Genomic DNA, 22,730 nt, shown 5'->3' with positions numbered 1-22,730 from the left:
CACCCGATCCGCGGCGAGGCCACTACGCAAATAGGTCTGTTCAAGCTCCGCAATTCTCTTCTCCAGCTCCCCCTCAAGCCATCTATCAGACATTTTCAGCTGGGCAACTCTGGATATTAATGAACCCCGAAGAAAAGCCTTATAAGCATCACATATCAATAAAGCATTATCACAAATAGGGTTATTAGCGAAAAACTCCTCCCAAAGAGCAATTAGTTCGGAGGCTGCACCCATCTGGGTCAGCCAGAAAGGATTAAACTTCCAGAATGATGCCCCCCTGGGTATATCAAAACCTATAGATAACAATATAGGGGAGTGATCAGAAATCCCACGTGATAACTATCTCACTGAGGAAACACAGGGGAGTATGGAGCGTGTAAGCAGCGCCATAGCAATACGGGAAAATACCCCATACGAGCCTGAGAAACAGGAAAAACAACTGTCTGTGGGGTTATGCAAGCGCCAGACATCCACTAGGCCAAGTTCAGAAATCAGACGGGCAAAAGCAGTGGGTCTAGGAGCCACATGTTGGGTAACAGGCCTCCATCTATCAGCAGCCTCATCCAAAACAGCATTAAAGTCACCAATACATATAGCCGGGCGGAGGGAAATTCCTGCATGAAGGCACAGGCCTTCACCAAAATTTCAGATTTATAAAGGAGGAGTAATATATATATAGCTAGTAACACAAAGGCGGAGCCGTGTATAGTGCCAGCTAAAAAGACATAGCATCCCAGTGGATCAATTTGGACCTTAGTACAAACGAAATGCAAACTTTTATGGATTAACAGTGAAACACCCCTGGAATTAGAATGGAAAGTGGAGTGAAACGCCCACCCCAACCAAGGCTTTTTAAGTGAAAGAACACTACTACCAATAAGATGCGTCTCCATGAGACAAACCAATCCAGGATTTTGAGATTTAATATACTTTAAAACTAGGGAACGTTTAACCCTATCATTAAGGCCTCTAACGTTCCATGAGAAAACGTTCACCATAGTAGCATACAGTATTCGAGTATGGCAACAGTAAGCCAACCGCACTCCAGCGCGGTACCAGCCATCCCCCACACAAAAATAAAATAACCATAATCCAGCAGTTTCAGAGCAAAGTAGCACAATAAAAACACATAAAAAAATACAAAAAACATTGATAAGAAAAACAAAACCCAACCGCCCCCTCCCTGCATACCAACCCAAACATAGGTACAACTATTCCCAAACATTAGATTGACTCTAGAAGAGAATCAATAAACTTAAAATAAACTATCCGTGGGGCAACTAAACCCTATAACCTTGAGGACATGAAGTCCCCAGCCTATCATCAAAAGAAACTTGCCCATGCCAAGCATTCACCAGCCCTGGCAAAAAGAAAACGGTCTCAGAAAAACGCAATATGCAAATAAGAAACACATATATAAGTATAAAAAAGTCCCTCAGGGTGGAGCAGCAGGAGGTTGAGGTTGAAGATCAATCCAGGCAGATGCTTCTCTCGGAGTATCGAAGAAATGTGTATGATTACCGGACACCACCCGAAGTCGTGCAGGATACAGCATGGAATATTGGAGCTGAAGAGCACGAAGCCGCTGCTTAACCTGCATAAATTGCGAGCGAGATTTCTGGACTTCAGCCGAAAAGTCCTGAAACACAACCACCCTCTCTCACCCCATGCTCCAGCGGGCCTTTAATCCTAGCAAGTCGTAGAATAGTATCCCTGTCCTTATAGTGAAGAATTTTGGCGATGAAGGTCCTAGGCTGTGCGCCTGGTGGGAGAGGACGAGTAGGAACTCGATGAGCCCTCTCTACAGCAAACTGCGGGGTGAACGAATCTTTTCCAAATGTCGACCGTAGTCAGGATTCCAGAAATTGTTCCGGTTGAGACCCCTCCGCCTTTTCAGGAAGGCCCACGAAGCGAACATTATTTCGCCGAAGGTGTCCTTCGATGTCAGTCAATTTAAGCTTTCACGCAGACATCTCAGTTTCCAGGGAAGTGAGACGGGCAGGGATAGGTGTACAGGAGTGTTCCAACGAAGAAATGCGGTTCTCGGTCTCCCCAACTCTGTCCCTGAGTTTCTGCATATCTTGACGTATAAGTGAAATATCCATGTGCACTTCCGCCACCCTATCCGCGAGCCTCTTCTCAGAATCCGTGATGGCTTGCAAAATTTGGGACATGGTAACCTCAGCAACCCCCGCCATAGTGGGAGAGGAGGGGGAGGAAGCAGCTGAAGAGGATGCAGAGGGAACCGGGGTTCGTTCCACGTGGGCAAATTGCGCTAATCGGGCCGCAGCGGAGGCACGGCGCCTGCGGACCATCAGGCTCACAACTCAGGACCGAAGAAACCAGGGTGATGTTATAATTCCCAGGACAGGTAGAAAGAGAGGCACAAGTGTGGCGGTGCCACTTCAGAGATACAGACTGCAGAGGGCAACTTGTGTTATAGCAGGGTGACACACAGCTCAGGAGCACAGAGTAAGGAGGATGGGGGGGGGGGGGGATGAGACAGGGACCTCCAATATCAGAGACAGGCAGCACTGTAACAAAGGGATAGAAAACTAAATTTCCCAGCAGACTCCAGGAGATAGTGCAGTGTCAATGAATTTATGTCCCCACTACAGGGACTCGCAGCCATCCAGCCCAGCTCTCCCAGGTAGTGCAGAGGCAGAGTCCCCACTTTCAGCAGCTCAGGAGCGATGCAGGCAGGTGGAAAGCAGCCCCAGCTGCCAACCCCAAGATGGCGCCCGCCAGAACCCCACAGCCACACAGTCTCAGCCGGCAGACTAGTACACGGTGGAGGCCCACGATCAGGGCACACACAGCAGCGGGATCCTCCGCCCTCTGGGCAGGCAGTAGTGGTGAGAGACCAGGCCAGTCAGAAGCCGCCAACCGCGACCCGCGGCCAGCACAGCAGTCACCCAGGGATCAGGAGGGAGAGGATCCAGGTCAAAGAGCGGGCACAGCGGCAGGGCTCCACGGGCCGTCCTCCGGTCAAGGGTGGGTGATTGAGACCGGCCAGGCGGCTCCAGAAGGGCGCAGGGTCACTGCAAGTAATTTCAAAATGGCGCTGGCCACATGCAGGCCGGGATCAGCACAGCACACTGAAGTATAGCTTGCAGGGACGCAGGACTCAGGAGCACACTGAAATATAGCCCAGAACGGCCAGCAAGCATTCATGCAGCTAGGCAGGGCCAGGTGGGCAAATACACACGAGCAGCAGGATGCTTTACAGGATCAGTAAGGCTGGGGAGCTAGGAATGCATGTCCTACTCCATACCCAGTCAGGCCACGCACCGTATGCATACCCTTTTAATATCATATACAGGTTGAGTATCCCCATATCCAAATATTCCGAAATACGGACTTTTTTGAGTGAGTGAGATAGTGAAACCTTTGTTTTTTGATGGCTTAATGTACACAAACTTTGTTTAATACACAAAGCTATTAAAAATATTGTATTAAATGACCTTCAGGCTGTATGTATAAGGTGTAAATGAAACATAAATGAAGTGTGTGAATGTAGACACACTTTGTTTAATGCACAAAGTTATAAAAAATATTGGCTAAAATTACCTTCAGGCTGTGTGTATAAGGTGTATATGTAACAGAAATGCATTCTGTGCTTAGATTCAGGTCCCATCACCATGATATCTCATTATGGTATGCAATTATTCCAAAATACGGAAAAATCCCAAATCCAAAATACCTCTGGTCCCAAGCATTTTGGATAAGGGAGACTCAACCTGTATATATATCTGAGCATTGGACCTCAGCTTACAATGTGTGCGACTGCTTACTTTCTCTTGAGGGATATAGGGCTGCGACGTTCAGCGCACTTTTATCGTATATGGTAATAAGATGCGCCTTGCATCCGCAGTATATATTAACGCTGGCATTTAAATAATTAGAGAAATAATTTGAACTTTACAATGCAAAACACGGCTAAGCTGTTTTTCACGAGAAGCGAGTGGATGGATTTAAAAAAAATTTGTTTGCAATAATAGAATATGTATAAAGTAACATATTAAAGAAGCAAATTGAGAAAAAACACAAGGCATGGCTAAATCTGATTCTATGGCACGCAAAACCGTGCCATACATGGCGGTATATAGCAAAGCTGTATGTGGACACATCTGCATTTAATGCAAACTACAGCATGCTTCAGGGGATGACCTCACACTCCACAAGCCGGAAGTACAAGAGTGCGGAGACCCGGGGCACAGGGGTGTGAAGAGACCAGCTACCGGGAGGCAACATAGGCAATCTCTTCGACAAGAAAAGATAAAACCGGGTCAAGGAACACGACAAGGCAGCGTAGGTGAGAAGAGTCACTGCGACAATTCCTACCCATACCCACCACACCTGATTATTCACCCAAGACTGGTTCTCCCTGTTAATAATACCCCTCCTATTTCTACTGACACCCTCACACTTGGCTCTCAATGCACTCCTGCCCCTGCTGCCTATACACCTACCTCGGTCCAGCGTCTGCTACTTGCCTCTCTTTTCCACTCTCCTCAGCCCAGCCTCTACTGCCTGCCTCAGCCAGGCCCAGAGAATACAGTTTTGAACTTCTGTCTAAGGTGGAATTGCAGTCTACTTTACACTCATCTATACACCTAGATCCTGTCCAGTCCCAGAAACACAAGGTCCTGAACCAATAAGTCTGAGAATTATCAGGGACTAGTGACACTGTTGTTAAGCGATGTTATTGGATAGAATGAGAAATGTTTGCACACACAAAATGGTTTCATCCACTGTATGTGGGTGGTCGGTCTACATTAAATGAGACAGGTTTTAAATTCTACTTTCAAAAAATCTAGGGCCCGATTCAGATTTGTACCCAATGCCGATGCTCACACAACGGACTGATTAGTAGACTGCGAATGTGCCATGATTGCACACACCAAGGTACTATTATGATGCTGCTCGCAATCAGGAACAAAAATATTGTTCTACGGATTGTTTGAATGTAATTTTTTTTTTTGGGGGGGGGGGGGGGGCTCCAAAATGGTATCTTTCAAAGAGCCCCATGTGGTCTGAATCTGGCTCTGCTTTATGTTCTCCCCGAGGCACCACCCCTGCCACAGACTGCGACTCCAGGAGGCGCTTAACTGGGCAATACTATTGAAGTAACTCCTAGAACAAAAATAAACTTCCCTACTGTAGTCTTCATTAGGAGACAAGAAAAAATGACGAGGGGGAAGAAGAGAAGACATGATATAGAGATATAGACATACAGAGATATAGACATATAGAGATATAGACATACAGAGATATAGACATACAGAGATATAGACATACAGAGATATAGACATATAGACATATAGACATACATACATACACTGGGTGGTCTAAACTAAGGGGAATAGGATACTATCCCAGAGCAATGGCTCCTATGGAGGAGCAAAGAACAAACATTACACCTAAACACTCCACACGCAACCAAGAGACAGGAAAAATACACTGAAGGGTCGTATGAGATCATATGTTCATTCTGCGACTACCAACAAGATATATCCTCACCCCCTACAGAGGTAAAGAGAAGTTTCTTTTCAGAAATACAGATGTAGCCACACTCATTGTGGCTACATCTGCGCTAAACGTGCACACCTAGCCGTGCCAAGCTGCACCGTTTGCCGCTCTGATTCATGCAAATGGGGCGCGCCTAATAAGGTGTGATTGCGGCAAGATGTAGCCACGATGAACATGGCTACATCTGCAAAACACTATATCTACATCTGTTGGCTACTAACTCGAGTGTATGTAACGTTCACTTGATACTCAAACATCCATATAGCTCACACCACATTTGATTTGCATCAGTACGTTCACAGTTTGTACAAAACCAGTGTAATAAGTAACAGTCCATCCAGTTTGTAAGCAAACAACCTTTGCAAGGTTAGTAAATAAACCCCTTATTCTTTTACACTAACAAATTAACTTCTTAATTTAAATTAATTCTCAAAAACACAACCACAATGTAAAGCTTCCTTGGATTGATTAAAACAAATGAAAACCTTAACGGCCCCATACACTAGGACGACAAAGCCCGATTTCATCTGATTTCGAGCATTCGGCCCGATATATCGGATGAAATCGGGCATTTTGGAGGCGTTTCCGATCCAATACGCGTTCCCGTGAGCATCGGATCGAATCCTCCAGATTGAATGTGCTGCACATTCAATCTGGTCCGACCCCACAGGCATGGCTGGGATCACCCAGGATCGCCAAAGATACATCGTATGCTGTCCTTTTACATCCGATGTATCTTGGGCGATCCTGCCCCCCAGGGAGGCTGCCATGGGGTGATCGCCCGCAACATGTCAGACGGACATGTCGCGGTAGTGTATGGGCCCCTTAAGAAACAGATGCGTCTCCAAATCAAAACAATGAATTGATCTATCCTAAGGGTATAAGCTTATCCTACCACTGTAGATTACACACTACCACTTACCTTTGATCCTGTCCAGCCTAAAAGGGCATATGGATACTCTGCAAAAGGGGTGACGACCAAATCAACTCTAACCGCTCTCCGTCTGCGAGGATCTACGCCACCAGGACAAGGAACTGTACTACACGGCATACCGGGAACCACTGCTTCAGCCTCGGACTTCTCCAAATTACTGCTTGGAAGGGCAAGGATAGCATAACAGGTTTCATGACCATCCATATGCCCATTTAGTCTGTGTGATGTACGAGATCGCTCCTTCATACGGTAGTACAAGAGTAAACCCTGCAATGAGAAAAGGTTTTTTATTAAAAGGCACAGTAGAACCAACTGAGAAGTTGTCCCTAAACGTATTCTCTGGCTGCTATCACAGGGAAGTGGACTTTAGAATAGTGAAACTTTAATACAGTCCATCCTAACTTCCACATGTTTCAACATCTCTGCTTTTCAAATCTCTCACACCACAATAAAGTACTTCCGTTGTCATACAGCTGACACTTCTAGCATTACGAGATGCCTGCTCCCAGAAGAGGTGGCCTCTGCCGTCATGTGTCATACACTGACTGTATGCAAACATAAATAAAAGGTACGTATGTTGAGTCGACTATATCTCAAGATGCAAGACAGACAGCAATCTATGCGCCAGGCATATAAATGTGTATATATTACAGCTATATATACATAGACGCGGCTTAACAGTGTTAGTAATAAATGTTAAAGTCCTACTATCCCATTTGTACACAATATAAATGTAATTATTTTCTAATACACAAAATGAGAGAACACTGTCTTTGTGATTACTTAGAAACATAAAAGTCAGATTTGCCATATAAAATATAATTAAACAGAAGCACCCCAACATCTGTTCACCTCTTCATAATACAATACCATTCTTATTTCCTGCAGTAGTCCAGTAATGAATGAAGGACAGATGGAGCAGTTAATACTACAGTGTGTTATGATGATCACCATTACGGTGTATTTGTGTACGAATCAACCAATTTCTGTAAGAGATACAACTCCACAGAGGCTCGTCAGGGTATATGTTATATATAATCAGGACGCCCTTAGGGTACTCGGAGAACGCCTGTCCATCACCATTCTGACGCCACATGCTTAAAGGGACAAATCTGCATACGGATTCAATTTTGCTGTGGACACGCCGTACAGAAATGTGAACCTTATACCAGACAAACTGGTGTACCGCCAACTCTAAATGTGTCTCTTACTCTTTATGCTTCAAGAGAAAATAAGATTTTAAACCTACCGGTAAATCTTTTTCTCCTAGTCCGTAGAGGATGCTGGGGACTCTGTAAAGACCATGGGGTATAGACGGGCTCCGCAGGAGACATGGGCACTCTAAAGACTTTAGGATAGAATGGGTGTGCACTGGCTCCTCCCTCTATGCCCCTCCTCCAGACCTCAGTTAGAGAAATTGTGCCCAGAGGAGACGGACAGTACGAGGAAAGGATTTTTGTTAATCTAAGGGCGAGAATTATACCAGCCCACACAATCCACACCGTATAACCTGGAATATACGCAACCAGTTAACAGTATAAACAAAACAGTATCAGCCAGCGACTGATCTTAACTGTAACATAACCCTTATGTAAGCAACAACTATATACAAGTCATGCAGAAATATGTCCGCACTGGGACGGGCACCCAGCATCCTCTACGGACTAGGAGAGAAAGATTTACCGGTAGGTTTAAAATCTTATTTTCTCTTACGTCCTAGAGGATGCTGGGGACTCCGTAAGGACCATGGGGATTATACCAAAGCTCCAAACCGGGCGGGAGAGTGCGGATGACTCTGCAGCACAGATTGAGCAAACATGAGGTCCTCATCAGCCAAGGTATCAAACTTGTAGAATTTAGCAAAAGTGTTTGAACCCGACCAAGTAGTCTCTCGGCAAAGCTGTAAAGCCGAGACGCCTCGGGCAGCCGCCCAAGAAGAGCCCACCTTCCTAGTGGAATGGGCCTTTACCAAATTTGGTACCGGCAATCCAGCCGTAGAATGAGCCTGCTGAACCGTGTTACAGATCCAGCGAGCAATAGTCTGCTTAGAAGCAGGAGCGCCAACCTAGTTGGCTGCATACAGGACAAACAGAGCTTCTGTTTTCCTATTTCGAGCCGTCCTGGCTACGTAAATTTTAAGGGCCTGACTACATCAAGGGATTTGGAATCCTCCAAGTCTCCCGTAGCCACAGGCACCACAATAGGTTGGTTCATATGAAACGATGACACCACCTTAGGCAAAAATTGAGGACGAGTCCTCAATTCTGCTCTATCCACATGGAAATGAGATAGGGGCTCTTATGAGACAAGTCCGCCAATTCGGACACCCGCCTTGCAGATGCCAAGGCCAAACAACATGACCACCTTCCATGAGAAATTTTAACTCAGTTTGTAGAGGCTCAAACCAGTGAGATTTTAGGAACTTTACCACCACATTAAAAGGTCCCATGGTGCCACTGGGGGCACAAAAGGAGGCTGGATGTGCAGCACTCCCTTTACAAAAGTCTGGACTTCTGGGATAAAAGCAGATTCTTTCTGGAAGAATATAGAAAGGTCCGATATCTGTACCTTAATGGAGCCTAACTTCAGGCCCATATCCACTCCAGTCTGTAGAAAGTGGAGAAACCGGCCCGAATGGAAATCTTCTGTAGGAGCATTCTTGGCTTCACACCAAGAAACATACTTCCTTCAGATACGGTGATAATGTTTCGCAGTCACCTCCTTCCTAGCCTTTATCAGAGTAGGGATGACTTCTTCCAGAATACCCTTCCCAGCTAGGATTTGGTGTTCAACCGCCATGCCGTCAAACGTAACCGCGGTAAGTCTTGGAACACGCAGGGCCCCTGCTGCAACAGGTCCTCCCTAAGAGGAAGAGGCCAAGGATCTTCTGTGAGCATCTCCTGAAGATCTGAATACCAGGCCCTTCGAGGCCAATCTGGAACAATGAGTATTGTCTGCACTCTTTTTCGTCTTATGATTCTCAATATTTTTGAGATGAGAGGAAGAGGAGGGAACACAGACGACTGAAACATCCATGGTGTCACCAGGGCGTCCACCGCTACTGCCTGCATGTCCCTTGACCTGGCACAATACCTCCAAAGCTTCTTATTGAGGCGTGACGCCATCATGTCTATTTGATGAAGTCCCCCACTCTCCTGGATGGAGATCGTGTCTGCTGAGGAAGTCTGCTTCCCAGTTATCCACTCCCGGAATGAATACCGCTGACAGAGCGCTTACGTGATTTTCTGCCCAGTGCAGAATCCTGGTGGCTTCCACCATTGCCACTCTGCTCCTTGTCCCGCCTTGGCGGTTTACATGAGCCATGGCTGTGACGTTATCTGATTGAATCAGAACCGGTATGTCGCGAAGAAGATTCTCCGCTTGTCGTAGGCCGTTGTATATGGCCCTCAATTCCAGTATGTTGATGTGTAGACAAGCCTCCTGGCTTGACCATAGTCCCTGAAAATTCCTTCCTTGTGTGACTGCTCCTCATCCTCGGAGGCTCGCGTCCGTGGTCACCAGAACCCAGTCGTGAATGCCGAACCTGCGACCCTCTAGAAGGTGAGCACTCTGCAGCCACCACAGGATTGACACCCTGGCCCTGGGGGACAGGGTTATTTTCTGATGTATTTGAAGATGGGACCCGGACCACTTGCCCAGAAGGTCCCACTGAAAAGTCCTTGCATGAAACCTGCCGAAGGGGGATGGCCTCGTAGGTCGCCACCATTTTTCCCAGTACTCTAGTACATTGATGGACTGACACTCTTGTAGGCTTTAACAGGTCTTTGATCATGTTCTGGGGTTCCTGGGCTCTTTTCTACCGGGAGAAAAACCCCACTGTTTTCCTGTATCCAGAATCATGCCCAAAAAAATACAACCGAGTTGTCGGAACCCACTGCTACTTTGGTAAATTTAGAATCCAGCTGTGCTGTTGTAGTACTTTAAGGGAGAGAGACACACAGTCTTTAATAACTGTTCCCCTGAACTCGCTTTTATCAGGAGATCGTCCAAGTATGCGATACTTGTGACCCCTTGTTTGTGCAGGAGTACCATTATTTCCGCCATTACCTTGGTGAAATTCTCGGGCCCGTAGAAAGCCCCAACGGCAACGTCTGAAACTGGTAATGTCAATCCTGTACAGCGAACCTTAGGTACGCCCGATGAGGAGGATATATGGGGATATGAAGGTATGCATCCTTTATGTCTAGTGACACCATAAAATCCCCCCCTTTCCAGGCTGGATATCCTTGCCTTGAGAGATTCCATCTTGAATCTGAACCTCTTTAAATGTAGGTTTAGGGATTTTAGATTCAGAATTGGTCTGACCGAGCCATCCGGCTCTGGGACCACAAATAGGGATGAATAAAACCTTTTTCCCTGTTGCACTAGGGGAACCATGATAAACACCTACTATTGACCCAGCTTTAGTATGGCAGCCAAAACTACTTTCCTCTCCGGGGAAGTAGCTGGCAAGGCCAATTTGAAAATCGGTGTGGAAGCACCTCTTTGATGGATGTGGTAGAGGCCGGGGAGGACACTTTTTCTGTGAACTGGCCGTAGCCGGTGATCTTTTCCCTCTACCTTTGGCGAGGAAATAAAGCCACGCCCCTTTCTGAACTTACGTGACGGCAAGGACTGCATCTGTTATTAGGGTGTTTCCTTTTGCTGTGGTGGAGCATAAGGCAAAAAAAGACGACTTACCCGCGGTAGCTGTGAAAACCAGGTCCGCGAGACCCTCCCCAAATAAAACTTCACCCTTGCTAGGTAAATCTTGCATATGACTATGAGTCAGCATCACCTGTCCATTGACGGGTCCGCAGGGACCTACTAGCAGAACCTGCCATGGCCTTAGCCTTTGAACCCAAACACCCAATATTTCTCGCAGCCTCTCATATATAGTGCTACGTCCTTGATGTGACCTAAATAAAATATGGGGCTGACCCACAATAAGGCCCTTTGGAGAGACAGAGAGAGAATGCCAGCACACACCCAGCGCCACAATATGGTGAAAACACGGTCCCAGCCTAAATAGCGCTATATATATATATATATATATATATATATATATATATATATATATATATATATATATATATATATATATATATATATATATATATATATATATATATATATATATATATATATATACACATATATACATACATATACAACAATACGCTACGAAGTACACGAAGCAGACAGCGGCACTCAGGGTCTTGTGAACAAATTCGGGTGTATTCAATCACAACATATGATCCAACGTTTCGGGACACGCAAGTCCCGTTGTCAAGGTGAGTAAGGGTTACTCACCTTGACAACGGGACTTGCGTGTCCCGAAACGTTGGATCATATGTAGTGATTGAATACACCCGAATTTGTTCACAAGACCCTGAGTGCCGCTGTCTGCTTCGTGTACTTCATAGCGTATTGTTCTATCCTATTCTATCAGAGGGCACCGGGGCACTACACAGAGGGAGTGCCGGTCCACTCACCACAAGAGATATATATATATATATATATATATATATATATATATATATAAATATATGTACAATCTGCACCAAATAAATGTCCCCCCCCCCCCCTCCACCCCTCGTCTTTGTCCCCTGTTATTGTTCAGCAGGGGAGAGTCTGGGAGCACTTCTCTGCAGCATGCTGTGGAGAAAAATGGCGCTGGTTAGTGCTGGAGGATCAAGCCCCGCCCCCTTCGACGGCGTGCTTCGGTCCCTCTCAATTTCTTTATACTGGCGGGGGTTTTATAATATATATATATCCATATTGCCTCAGCAGTATCCAATATCTGTGCCAGTGCTGTTAATGAGGTAAAAATTGCTGCCCAGGGCACCCCCCTGCGCCCGTACAGTGCCGTGTGTGTGTGTGTGTGTGTGTGTGTGTGTGTGTGTGTGTGTGTGTGTGTTGGGAGCAATGGCGCGCAGCTTTACCTCAGTGAAGATCTGAAGTCTTCTGCCGCCTTTGAAGTCTTCTTTCTTCTCACACTCACCACCGGCTTCTATCTTCCGGCTCTGTGAGGGGGACGGCGGCACAGCTCCGGGACGAACGACGAGGATGAGACCTGTGTTCCGACCCTCTGGAGCTAATGGTGTCCAGTAGCCTAAGAAGCAGAGCCTATCATTTAAGTAGGTCTGCTTCTCTCTCCTCAGTCCCACGATGCAGGGAGCCTGTTGCCAGCAGTGCTCCCTGAAAATAAAAAACCTAACAAAAAAGTCTTTTTCAGAGAAACTCAGGAGAGCTCCCCTGCAATGCACCCAGTCTCCTCTGGGCACAGGATCTAACTGAGGTCTGGAGGAGGGGCATAGAGGGAGGAGCCAGTGCACACCCATTCTATCCTAAAGTCTTTAGAGTGCCCATGTCTCCTGCGGAGCCCGTCTATACCCCATGGTCCTTACGGAGTCCCCAGCATCCTCTAGGACGTAAGAGAAAAGCTTTTGCAGATATTAATTACAAACTACAATAACAGTTACTGCTAAATCCACACCTGCATAAATGTAATAGTAATACATTGCATGGGATAGCCTGATGTCATGTGAAGTTCCTGGGACAAGGCATTAGCACTCCAGCACTAGCGCAATTTACAGACACGCAGGAGTGCAATCTCTCATCTTTACAAATATTATTTTGCATGAAGGTGCTAAAGAGAGTGGACATCGATATGTAGATTTACACTTCAGGAAGGAGCAAATCCCAACCAATCATGAGAAGAGACTCCTGAAATACTCCAGTGATCCACAGAGTTCAAGTGTTCTGGCACACATTACTCTTTGCACTTTCCAATTCTGGTAATAACTTTTGCTGTGTAGGAATACCTACACAGGTCTTCTAACTGGTAGCTATTGGATAATGTGCAGTTATTCCATGTAACCTGCACAGCACCCTGGAAAGGAACAAGTGCAGGCTGTGAGCTGTACAATGATACTGGTGTGCTTCCTTGGTGCATGCACATCATGCTCACTGCTGACCTGGTCATCAAGCCAATTTACAGCTTTCCTCAGTAGTCTGGTTAGCGCTCCTTCATCAGGGTGGGTGATGAGGAAATCCACGTCATGTCCGTGCTGCTTCCCCCTGTCAGACCACAACACAACTCAGTTACAATGTATTGTTTGTCTACTCTTTTGGGTCAATTCAATTAGGGAAGTGCGGGCGATGCCTGTGATGTTCCATTTTAATGGTGGCTGAAAATTGTTTGAATGCCACCCTTTTATCACCTCTAAATTGCGTTTCAGTTCGCATCCTCATGAGGCTGCATATTAAAATACGTGATTTAGGGGCTACTGTATCTACACGCACTACAAGAGTAGGGTGGTAGTGTAGGTAGGAGGACTCCTGCGATATGGCTTCCAGGTGTGTTGCTTTTTCTAGTCTATACGCAGTTGACTATTAAGTTAACCCTACATTATAGCTGCCATGCTGTATTCAAGTTAAAAAATTAACAGGTAATAATTTGATTATGTGACTCACTATTATATACACCTCCACTAGCATTATATTAATGTTTACCATTTGGAACTTTGCTGTGGTAGGGAGGTCTATGGTCTACTAATGCTCAGATCATTTAAAGTAAGATATATATGTGGCATGCATCTCACAAGGACACCGGGGTTGCAAAAAACTTTCAAAGAGCAATCCAGATTAACAAAATAATTAGTTGACTCCACTTCCCTGTAGAGCGCCAAGGGAGCAATTTGCTGACATAGGACCAGCAGCGGTGGCCTGCTAAGTGTGGGGAAAGCACCATTGTAAATCCTATGCTTGTGACACTAAAAGGGTTAAAGACTAATGCTTTTGTTATTTTAGCATACTATTCTCCACAATGTAAGAATTCTTACAGAAACCACCTGCTAACGATCCTTCTAAAATCAGTGGTACTTTTAACTGTCTAGGTAATCTTACTGGTTACAATGCCAGCCAAAAGCAACACACTCCAGTGTTGCCCTCCATCTTAATAAGCTGCAATAGCACAAACAAAAATTCAAGGTGTTAATGTCAGTTCCTGAACATCTGGTGTCAATAAGCAGCATCAGTAGCGATTCTTTATGCAGTAATATGTTGATTTTGCACTGTAAGTTTGGAACTATTTAGTTCTTGCGCCATTTGCGCTTTGTTCCATTTCTATGCGCCTTTAAAATTCAATGTTAAGCTCTCTGCTCTTGACAGGTGCAATAATTGTGGCACAGGAAACCCCATGCAGGAAAGCCCAGCCCTGTGTCAACAGGACATACAGTGAAAAACAAACTTAATCTTCACTTACTCCTACCTGCAAAACCCGCCAGTCATTGTGATCTGGATGTCTGGGACAAATCCCTGTAGAGCATCTCTTACTAGATGTTCCACACGGTCAGCCTCCGCGCGAGTCACAAGCTGTTGTAAGTCGGCATAGTGCTCCAGCCCTGCATGAAAGATACCACACTACCTATAATGCTGACAATGACCATGAACCTCCTCCCTGAACTCAATGCTCTCTCCTACCTGCTCTCTGGTCTTCCAACAGTTTAATCTTGGACTCCTTCAAATCACTCAGTTTCCGCACGCCGTCTTTGTACCATCGCTCTGCTGTGCGTACCCCAACACCAAATATACCTGTGAGGATCTAGAGATGGAGAAAGCAGATGGGGCCATCCTGTTTTTGGAAATAGGCAGGTCATAACAGGCAAAGTCTTAGAACATGACAGATAATTAATGCTGCAATTAGTGATCAGTTACAGTTTCTAGATTTTGCTTTACATGTTAATACATCAGAATGATTGGAGGATTGTATCACGTCATTAACAGGAGCATCAGCAGGTGTTAAATTGGGGAGAGTCAGTACTGTAACCTATGCGTCAAGAGTGGCTCTCCGAATACTACGGAAAAAACTGTCCTACACCTTATACCGGGTGGTCTTCAGGTTGCCGACTGTCGGGATCCCGGCGCACAGTATACCGGCGACGGAATTCCGACAGCTGGCATACCGACAGATTTTCTCCCTTGTGGGGGTCCACGACCCCCCTGGAGGGAGAATAAATAGCCACCGTGCCCGCAGCGTGGCGAGCGCATAGAGCCTGCAAGGGGCTAATTTGAGCTCGCCACGCTGTCAGTATGGCAGTGGTCGGGCTCCCGGGGCCGGTATGCTGGTCGCCGGGAGCCCGGCCGCCGGCATACCATACTACACCCCCTTCTACCATACAATAAGCAGCTGAAATGCTATGGTATAATCGAGATACAGTCAATTCATCTACACTGAAAATCCCGACCACCATTTACAGATGGTCAAAATAAAGACAAGATCAAAATACCGACATATTCAAAATACAGACATTTAAAAAAAAACATTTAAAATGTCGATAGGTCAAAAATATACGTTGTGGTAAGAACTTACCATTGATAACGTGATTTCTCTTATGTCCACAGGTATCCACACGATAACATTGGGATATTACCGAGCGACAGCGAAAATGGCACCAACACGGTCACGAGCTTTCTGGCCTCCCAGGATGCATTGGGGCCTCCACTATATAGTCCCGCCCACTGACTCAGTCAGATCAGTTCTTTCCACAGCGATTTTAGGCAGGAACATTAGGTAGAGACCTGTACAGGCGATAAGAACACACATGCACACCCTTCCATACAAGAAGGAAGAGGTTTTAGTGATTGTCTAGATCCTCAAATCAGATGCGTCAGGGTGGGATCCCTGTGGATCCCTGTGGACATAAGAGAAATCACGTTATCAACGTTAAGTTCTTACCATAACGTATATTTCTCTGGCTGGGTCCACAGGATTATCCACAGGATAACATTGGGAATCCCAAAGCCATTTTAGTGGTGGGGACACTCCTGATTGCACAGGAGGACCTTTCGCCCGAAGTCTGCGTCATGAGAGGCAAAAGTATCCAAGGCATAATGTCTGATGAATGTGTTTATGGAAGACCATGTGGCTGCCCTACATATCTGTTCTGCTGAAGCACCCTGTTGTGCTGCCCAAGAAGGACCTACCTTACGTGTAGAGTGTGCAGAGACATTAGCCGGAATATGGAGATCTGCATGAGAATAAGCTTCATATATTACCATTCGGAGCCATCTCGCCAGCGTCTGTTTACTAGCAGGCCATCCTCTTCTATGGAATCCATATAGGATGAAGAGAGAATCCGTTTTCCTGATGGCACTAGTACGATCTATGTAGATTCTCAAAGCTCGGACCACGTCCAGCGATGCTTCTCCCGCAGATAGTCCCGATACCTGAAATGCTGGGACTACAATCTCTTCATTCAGGTGAAACTTTGATACCACCTTTGGAAGATAACTAGATCTCGTTCTGAGAACTGCTCTGTCTGGAAAAAAACTTAGGAAAGGAGACTTGCATGATAATGCTCCTAAATCTGACACTCTTCTGGCTGACGCCATTGCCAGTAAAAAAAATAACTTTAACCGTTAACCACTTAAGATCTGCTCTCTCAAGTGGTTCAAACAGAGGACCCTGGAGAAATTTAAGAACTAAATACAAATCCCAGGGAGCTGCAGGAGGAACAAATGGAGGTTGAATATGTACTACTCCTTGGAAAAACGTACGCACATCCTGTAGGTCAGCAATCTTCTGCTGAAACCATACAGTCAACGCTGAGACTTGCACCCTCAAGGAAGCAACTTTCAACCCTTTATCCAATCCTACCTGAAGGAAATCCAAAATCCTAGCTACTTTAAAAGATCTTGGATTGTAATTTTTTCCAGTACACCAGTGAATATAGTCTTGCCATATTCTATGATACACACGAGCCGAAGAAGGCTTTCTTGCTCTAAGCATGGTTTGGATTACTTGTTTTGAAAATCCTTTAGCCTCTAAGATAGAGGTTTCAACAGCCACGCCGTCAAAGATAAGCGATCCAGATGACTGTGATAACAAGGACCCTGCATTAACAGATCTGGACGTTGAGGGAGCAGTATCGGTGCTTCCACGGACATTCTCAACAGATCTGTGTACCAATGCCTTCTTGGCCAAGCTGGAGCTATTAGAATGATTGCTCCTTTTGCCTGTTTTATCTTTCTCACTACTCTGGGTAACAGAGATATTGGAGGGAACAGATATGCCAGCTGAAACCTCCATACTACTGACAGTGCGTCTACCAGGACCGCTCCTGGGTCCCTTGTTCTTGATCCGAACCTCGGAACTTTTTTGTTTAGACGAGACGCCATAAGGTCTATCTCTGGTAGACCCCATCTGTTCACCAGTGTCTGAAACACTTCTGGGTGTAGTGCCCATTCGGTTTCCTGAATGGTGTGCAGACTGAGAAAATCTGCTTCCCAATTTAGTACACCCGGGACAAATACTGCTGACAATGCTGGGAGATGGAGTTCTGCCCATTTTAGAATGGGGGTTACTTCCTCCATCAGACTCTTGCTGTGAGTTCCTCCTTGATGATTGAGGTATGCTACTGCCGTCGCATTGTCTGAGCGGATCTGGACTGGTCTTCCTTGTAGATTGTCCTTTGCCTGAACTAGAGCCAAGTAAACGGCCCTCATCTCCAACAGATTTATCGGCAGGCGACTTTCCCTTGCGGTCCATTTTCCCTGGAACCATAGGCTTCCGAGTACCGCCCCCCAGCTTTGCAGGCTGGCATCTGTTGTCAGGACTTGCCACTCTTTTATCCAAAAGGATCTCCCCATGTTTAAATGGTCTGTCTGTAGCCACCACGCTAGAGACCTTTTTACATTTACTGGAATCTTTATCATCTGCTTCTTTATCGTTTGATGATTTCCGTTCCATTTGGTCAAAATGAGATGCTGCAACGGTCTGGAGTGGAATTGCGCATATTCCACCATGTCGAAGGTTGATACCATCAGACCCAACAGTCGCATTGCTGCATGGACTGACATTGTCTGGGCTTGCAACGCTTCCTGAGCCATGACCTGCACCTTGACTATCTTTTTCTCTGGTAAGAGAACTCTCTGTAGGTCTGAATCCAATATGGGCCCCAAATGAACCATCTGCTGTGACGAATTCAGGGACGACTTCTCCCAATTTATGAGCCACCCGTGTCTCTGTAAACAAACTATCGTCTGTTGGAGATGGCTCAACAGTAAATCTTGCGACTGTGCTAAGATTAGCAGGTCGTCGAGGTATGGGAATATTCTTATCCCCTGCTTGCGCAGACAAGCTGCCATAACCACCATGATCTTGGTAAACACCCTGGGTGCTGTAGCTAGCCCAAAAGGCAGAGCTTGGAACTGGAAATGTTCCTGGAGGATGGCAAACCTGAGGTAACACTGATGTGACAGTGCTATAGGCACATGTAGGTAAGCATCCCGTACATCCAGAGATACCATGTAGTCTCCCGGTTCCATAGCCAACATTATGGAGCGTAACGTCTCCATGTGGAACTTCGGGATCCATATGTAGTTCAACATTTTCAGATTTAGAATTGGTCGATAAGACCCATTTGGTTTCTGGATTAGAAATAGATTGGAGTAATACCCCTGTCCCTTTTGTGATGGAGGTACTGGGACAATCACACCTGACTGCAGTAATTTTTGGACTGCTTCTTGCAGGGCATTGGCCTTCGACTCCATACGAGACGGACTGGTGCAAAAAAATCTTTGAGGAGGCTGCCTCCTGAATGGGAACCCATACCCCTGAGATACTACATTCTGCACCCAGGCATCTGTTGTTGACTGTTGCCATATATGTGCAAACTGAAGGAGTCGGCCCCCAACCCTGGAATCCTCCAGGCGGAGGCCCGTCTCTTCAGGCTGAGGGTTTCTGTTCAGGTTTGGAAGCTGGCTTCTTGCTAGCCCACTGCTTCCTACCCCTGGATTTAAACTGGGGTTGTTTAGGCTCCTCTTTAGCTTTTGCTTTGCCAGCGAAATGAGCGAAATTTTAAACCCTTGGACTTAGGGTTATAGGTAGCCGGAAATCTGACCTTTTTCGATTCAGCCTCCGATTCTAGGATATCCGATAAAAGGTTTTCCAAATAATATATTACCCACAAAATGCAATGCTTCCAGTTCTTTCTTGGATGCCGCATCTGCCTTCCAGGTACGTAGCCAAATTGCTCGACGAGCGACTACTATCAAGGCTGAAGCTTTAGAAGCAACTGTACCTACATCAATTGCTGCTTCTTCCAAATACTGGGCAGATTGTCTTAAACGGCAAAAACGATCTTCTTGCTCCCCAGTAGGAGAAGGGATGCTGTTCTCTAGTTCCTCTATCCATTCGCCCATAGCCTTTGCTACCCAGGCCGAAGCCATAGCAGGTCTTACCACTGCTCCTACTAGAGAAAAAATATTTTTCAAAAGGCTCTCTACCCTTCTGTCTGTGACATCATTCAAAGAGGTAGATGACAGTGGTAAAGCAGATTTATGCACGAGTCGCAGAACATGTGCATCTACTTTTGGAGGAACTTCTCTCTTCGAACAATCCCCAGCAGGAAATGGATAATAAGAATCCCATCTCTTAGGAATCTTATACTTTTTACTGGGCGCTGCCCAAGACTCATTCTTCATTTCCGTCAACTCATCTGACGCTGGAAATTCAGCTTTCACTGATTTTGTTCGTTTAAATACAGGTGCTTTTGCTTTTAACGCTGTCTTGGCTGGCTCTTCCAAAGAAAGCACAGCCTTCACGGCATTAATAAGTTCAGCTACATCTTCAGAACTAAAGCTCTGCGACTGATCATCATACGGAGTTGATTCTATTGTTTCCTCATCATCATCCGATGTATCATCTTGTGTAGTCTGCCACACAGACGTATCTGTCTTAGTCTTACCTGCCCCTTGGTTTCTTGTAGAGGCTACTGGAACCAAACCATAGGAGGGGAGCTGCATGTATGGGTTCATAATGTAACCTAACCCTTGAGGTGGTGCTACCGGAGCTAACCTGTCCGCTATTGAAGACAGAGTCTTTGCGAACATATTCCATGGTGGCTCTGTTGGTGGTTGAACCAACTCCTGTTTTTTACTTCGCTGAAAAGCGAAACAGTTTGCACACAAACCCTCATAAGTGACCAATTGATTTATATCAATTACCCCTGACTTACAAGATAAGCATGTTAGGGCTATAGGAGTGCTTGATAAATTCTCCTCATCACTTTTGCCGCTCAGACATGGTATTAACCTGTTATCGATTACACAATTTGTGACTGAAGAACACCCTATGTCAGTATATAGAGGCGAGATCAATCTGACAACAGTGCACCTGATTTGAGGGTCAGAACAGGACTGACATTACACAGAAAAGTCAGCACACATACTAGCAGTCAGTCACATGTTAAAGCATTACACATTGTCATATGAGAATACAACCTTCATAATAACTTATACATAAGTAGGAAAATTGTACTTCTGTTTTAACTGGTTCTATTTTCAACATAACATGCAGAAAATACAGTAATATACAGGTCTCATATGCAATAGGTACTAAAAATTAACAATGCATACTAAAAAGTAGAGATAATTTCTAGTACTGTATACCCTGCCTCCAGAGAGCGGGATATAGGGAGACTCACCACACTTCCATATCCAAGCAAATACGCTCGTAAGACGCTGAGTGGATTCAGACGCTACTGGTGTACACTGCCGCTCTTGATAACTGATAACGGACACTCACCAACGGACACGGACGCTGAGTGACTTCCACGTGTATGCAGACGCTAAGGCCTGCGACTCGGTCTGAGCGGGTTTATATCCAGTGTACACAACCGCAGCGTCTAAGCTGCGACAGAGTACCCTCATGGTAGCGTCTGAGCCGGAAGTGAGGTCATTCAGTTCATGAAACGAGAGACACGCGGGAACTGGCCATTAACTCAGAGGAGGGGCGGCCAGGAGAGCGTCTGAATCCCCCTGTTGACTTAAACTCCCAGGATCGCGGCCTCTACCTAGTCCTGGCGCCTATGATCCCCGGAGCGTAGCACTGTCACACTCGAGATGTTCGGCGCATCAACACACTGTTTGTAGTCTCCACCAAATCAGTGTAGCTGTGTCCTGACCCCTCTAGTAAGAGAAAGTCATAGACTCGCCGTCTCCCCATGCTCCGGCCACAGCCTGGTTACGTCTGCTGGACCTGCTAGAACATCCGACACAGACGCCCGTCGAGACAGCACTGATACCCGAAGGTAAGCGTTGTTGCGACCCGGTGGGGAGTTGTTGGAGCGACTCTTTCTAATATGCGTTTAAGACGCTGTTAAGAGAAGTCGCTCTAAAAAACATTATAGTAAGTCTATAAAAATAAAGTAATGAAAACTTGAGGCTGCTCTCACAGCAGCCCTGTGACCATGCGGCTTCCTGCTGCACCAAGCAAAAAACTGATCTGAGTCAGTGGGCGGGACTATATAGTGGAGGCCCCAATGCATCCTGGGAGGCCAGAAAGCTCATGGCCGTGTTGGTGCCATTTTCGCTGTCGCTCGACAATATCCCAATGTTATCCTGTTTATAATCCTGTGGACCCAGCCAGAGAAAGTCAACATGAGTTTTTCATTCAAACCGACTTGTTCATACTTTACCATCCCAGTGGACCTGGAGGGAGGAATATAATAGTGTGCCAAGTGCAGCGAGGCACCGTGGCCAAACATGCGAGGGGGCACGGTACACTTATACCGAGTCCATGTCGACATACATACCAAAAACAAATTAAAAACTTGTCGACTTTTTGACCTGTCAGTCTTTTAAATGTCGGTATTTTGACCATCAGACAATGGTTGTCTGTATCTTGAGCGTTGGGATTTTGATTGTAGGTTTTTCTTACTAAACCCGTACAATTTGCCTACACTCCCTGGCTCACTGGGACACAGCGGCCTCTCTACAGTGTAATATGTATAAAATATGCAGCAACACGCACCTCCATGCACTGGAACTGTTCACTGTTTTTAAGCCCATCCACTTCACTGCAAACCCCATCTTCCAGGATCTCCTGCACAAGAATCAAGTGGTCACTTCTCAAAATTACACATTGCATCAGTTATACTACAACCAAGGCACCACCACCTGCTTAACACGTGTTTTTCGGAACTTAGACAATGGTCTAAGATGAATTAACATATGTGTAACTTGTTCAAACATTAAGGCACACTTATTTTGAGAAAAGGCCCTACAGCCCCAAAAAAAGTCCAGATCATGGTCTATGGCAGATGTTTTCCAAACTCAGTCCTCACGGCACACTAAAGTTCCAGGTTTTAAGGATAACACTGCTTCGGCACAGGTGAGTTAATTAGTACCTCAGTCAATCTGATTTAACCATCTGTGCTCAATCATGGATATCTTCAAACCTGAACTGTCAGGGTGC

At 45.9% G+C, this 22,730-nt stretch overlaps 1 protein-coding gene across 8 annotated transcripts in view; it reads right to left on the bottom strand.

Annotated features, from left to right (window-relative positions):
• Positions 1–22,730, bottom strand: part of POLM (DNA polymerase mu) — a 207,347-nt gene that overhangs the window by 114,189 nt on the left and 70,428 nt on the right. For all 8 annotated transcript variants that reach the window (XR_010180543.1, XM_063931979.1, XM_063931980.1 and 5 more), the window contains exons 6-10: positions 22,287–22,358; positions 14,954–15,074; positions 14,742–14,874; positions 13,447–13,549; positions 6,455–6,733 (exon numbers count right to left, since the gene is read on the bottom strand). Coding sequence is in view for 7 of the 8 variants with exons in the window: in XM_063931979.1 (XP_063788049.1) it covers positions 6,455–6,733; positions 13,447–13,549; positions 14,742–14,874; positions 14,954–15,074; positions 22,287–22,358 (708 nt within the window). In the remaining variant the exon portion in view is untranslated. The remainder of the gene's footprint in view (positions 1–6,454; positions 6,734–13,446; positions 13,550–14,741; positions 14,875–14,953; positions 15,075–22,286; positions 22,359–22,730) is intronic.

The sequence above is a fragment of the Pseudophryne corroboree genome, chromosome 6, assembly GCF_028390025.1.
Source record: "Pseudophryne corroboree isolate aPseCor3 chromosome 6, aPseCor3.hap2, whole genome shotgun sequence".
Classification (NCBI taxonomy): Eukaryota; Metazoa; Chordata; class Amphibia; order Anura; family Myobatrachidae; genus Pseudophryne; species Pseudophryne corroboree.
The sequence above is the reverse complement of the archived record's forward strand: the minus strand, read 5'-3'. Positions and strand labels throughout refer to the sequence as shown.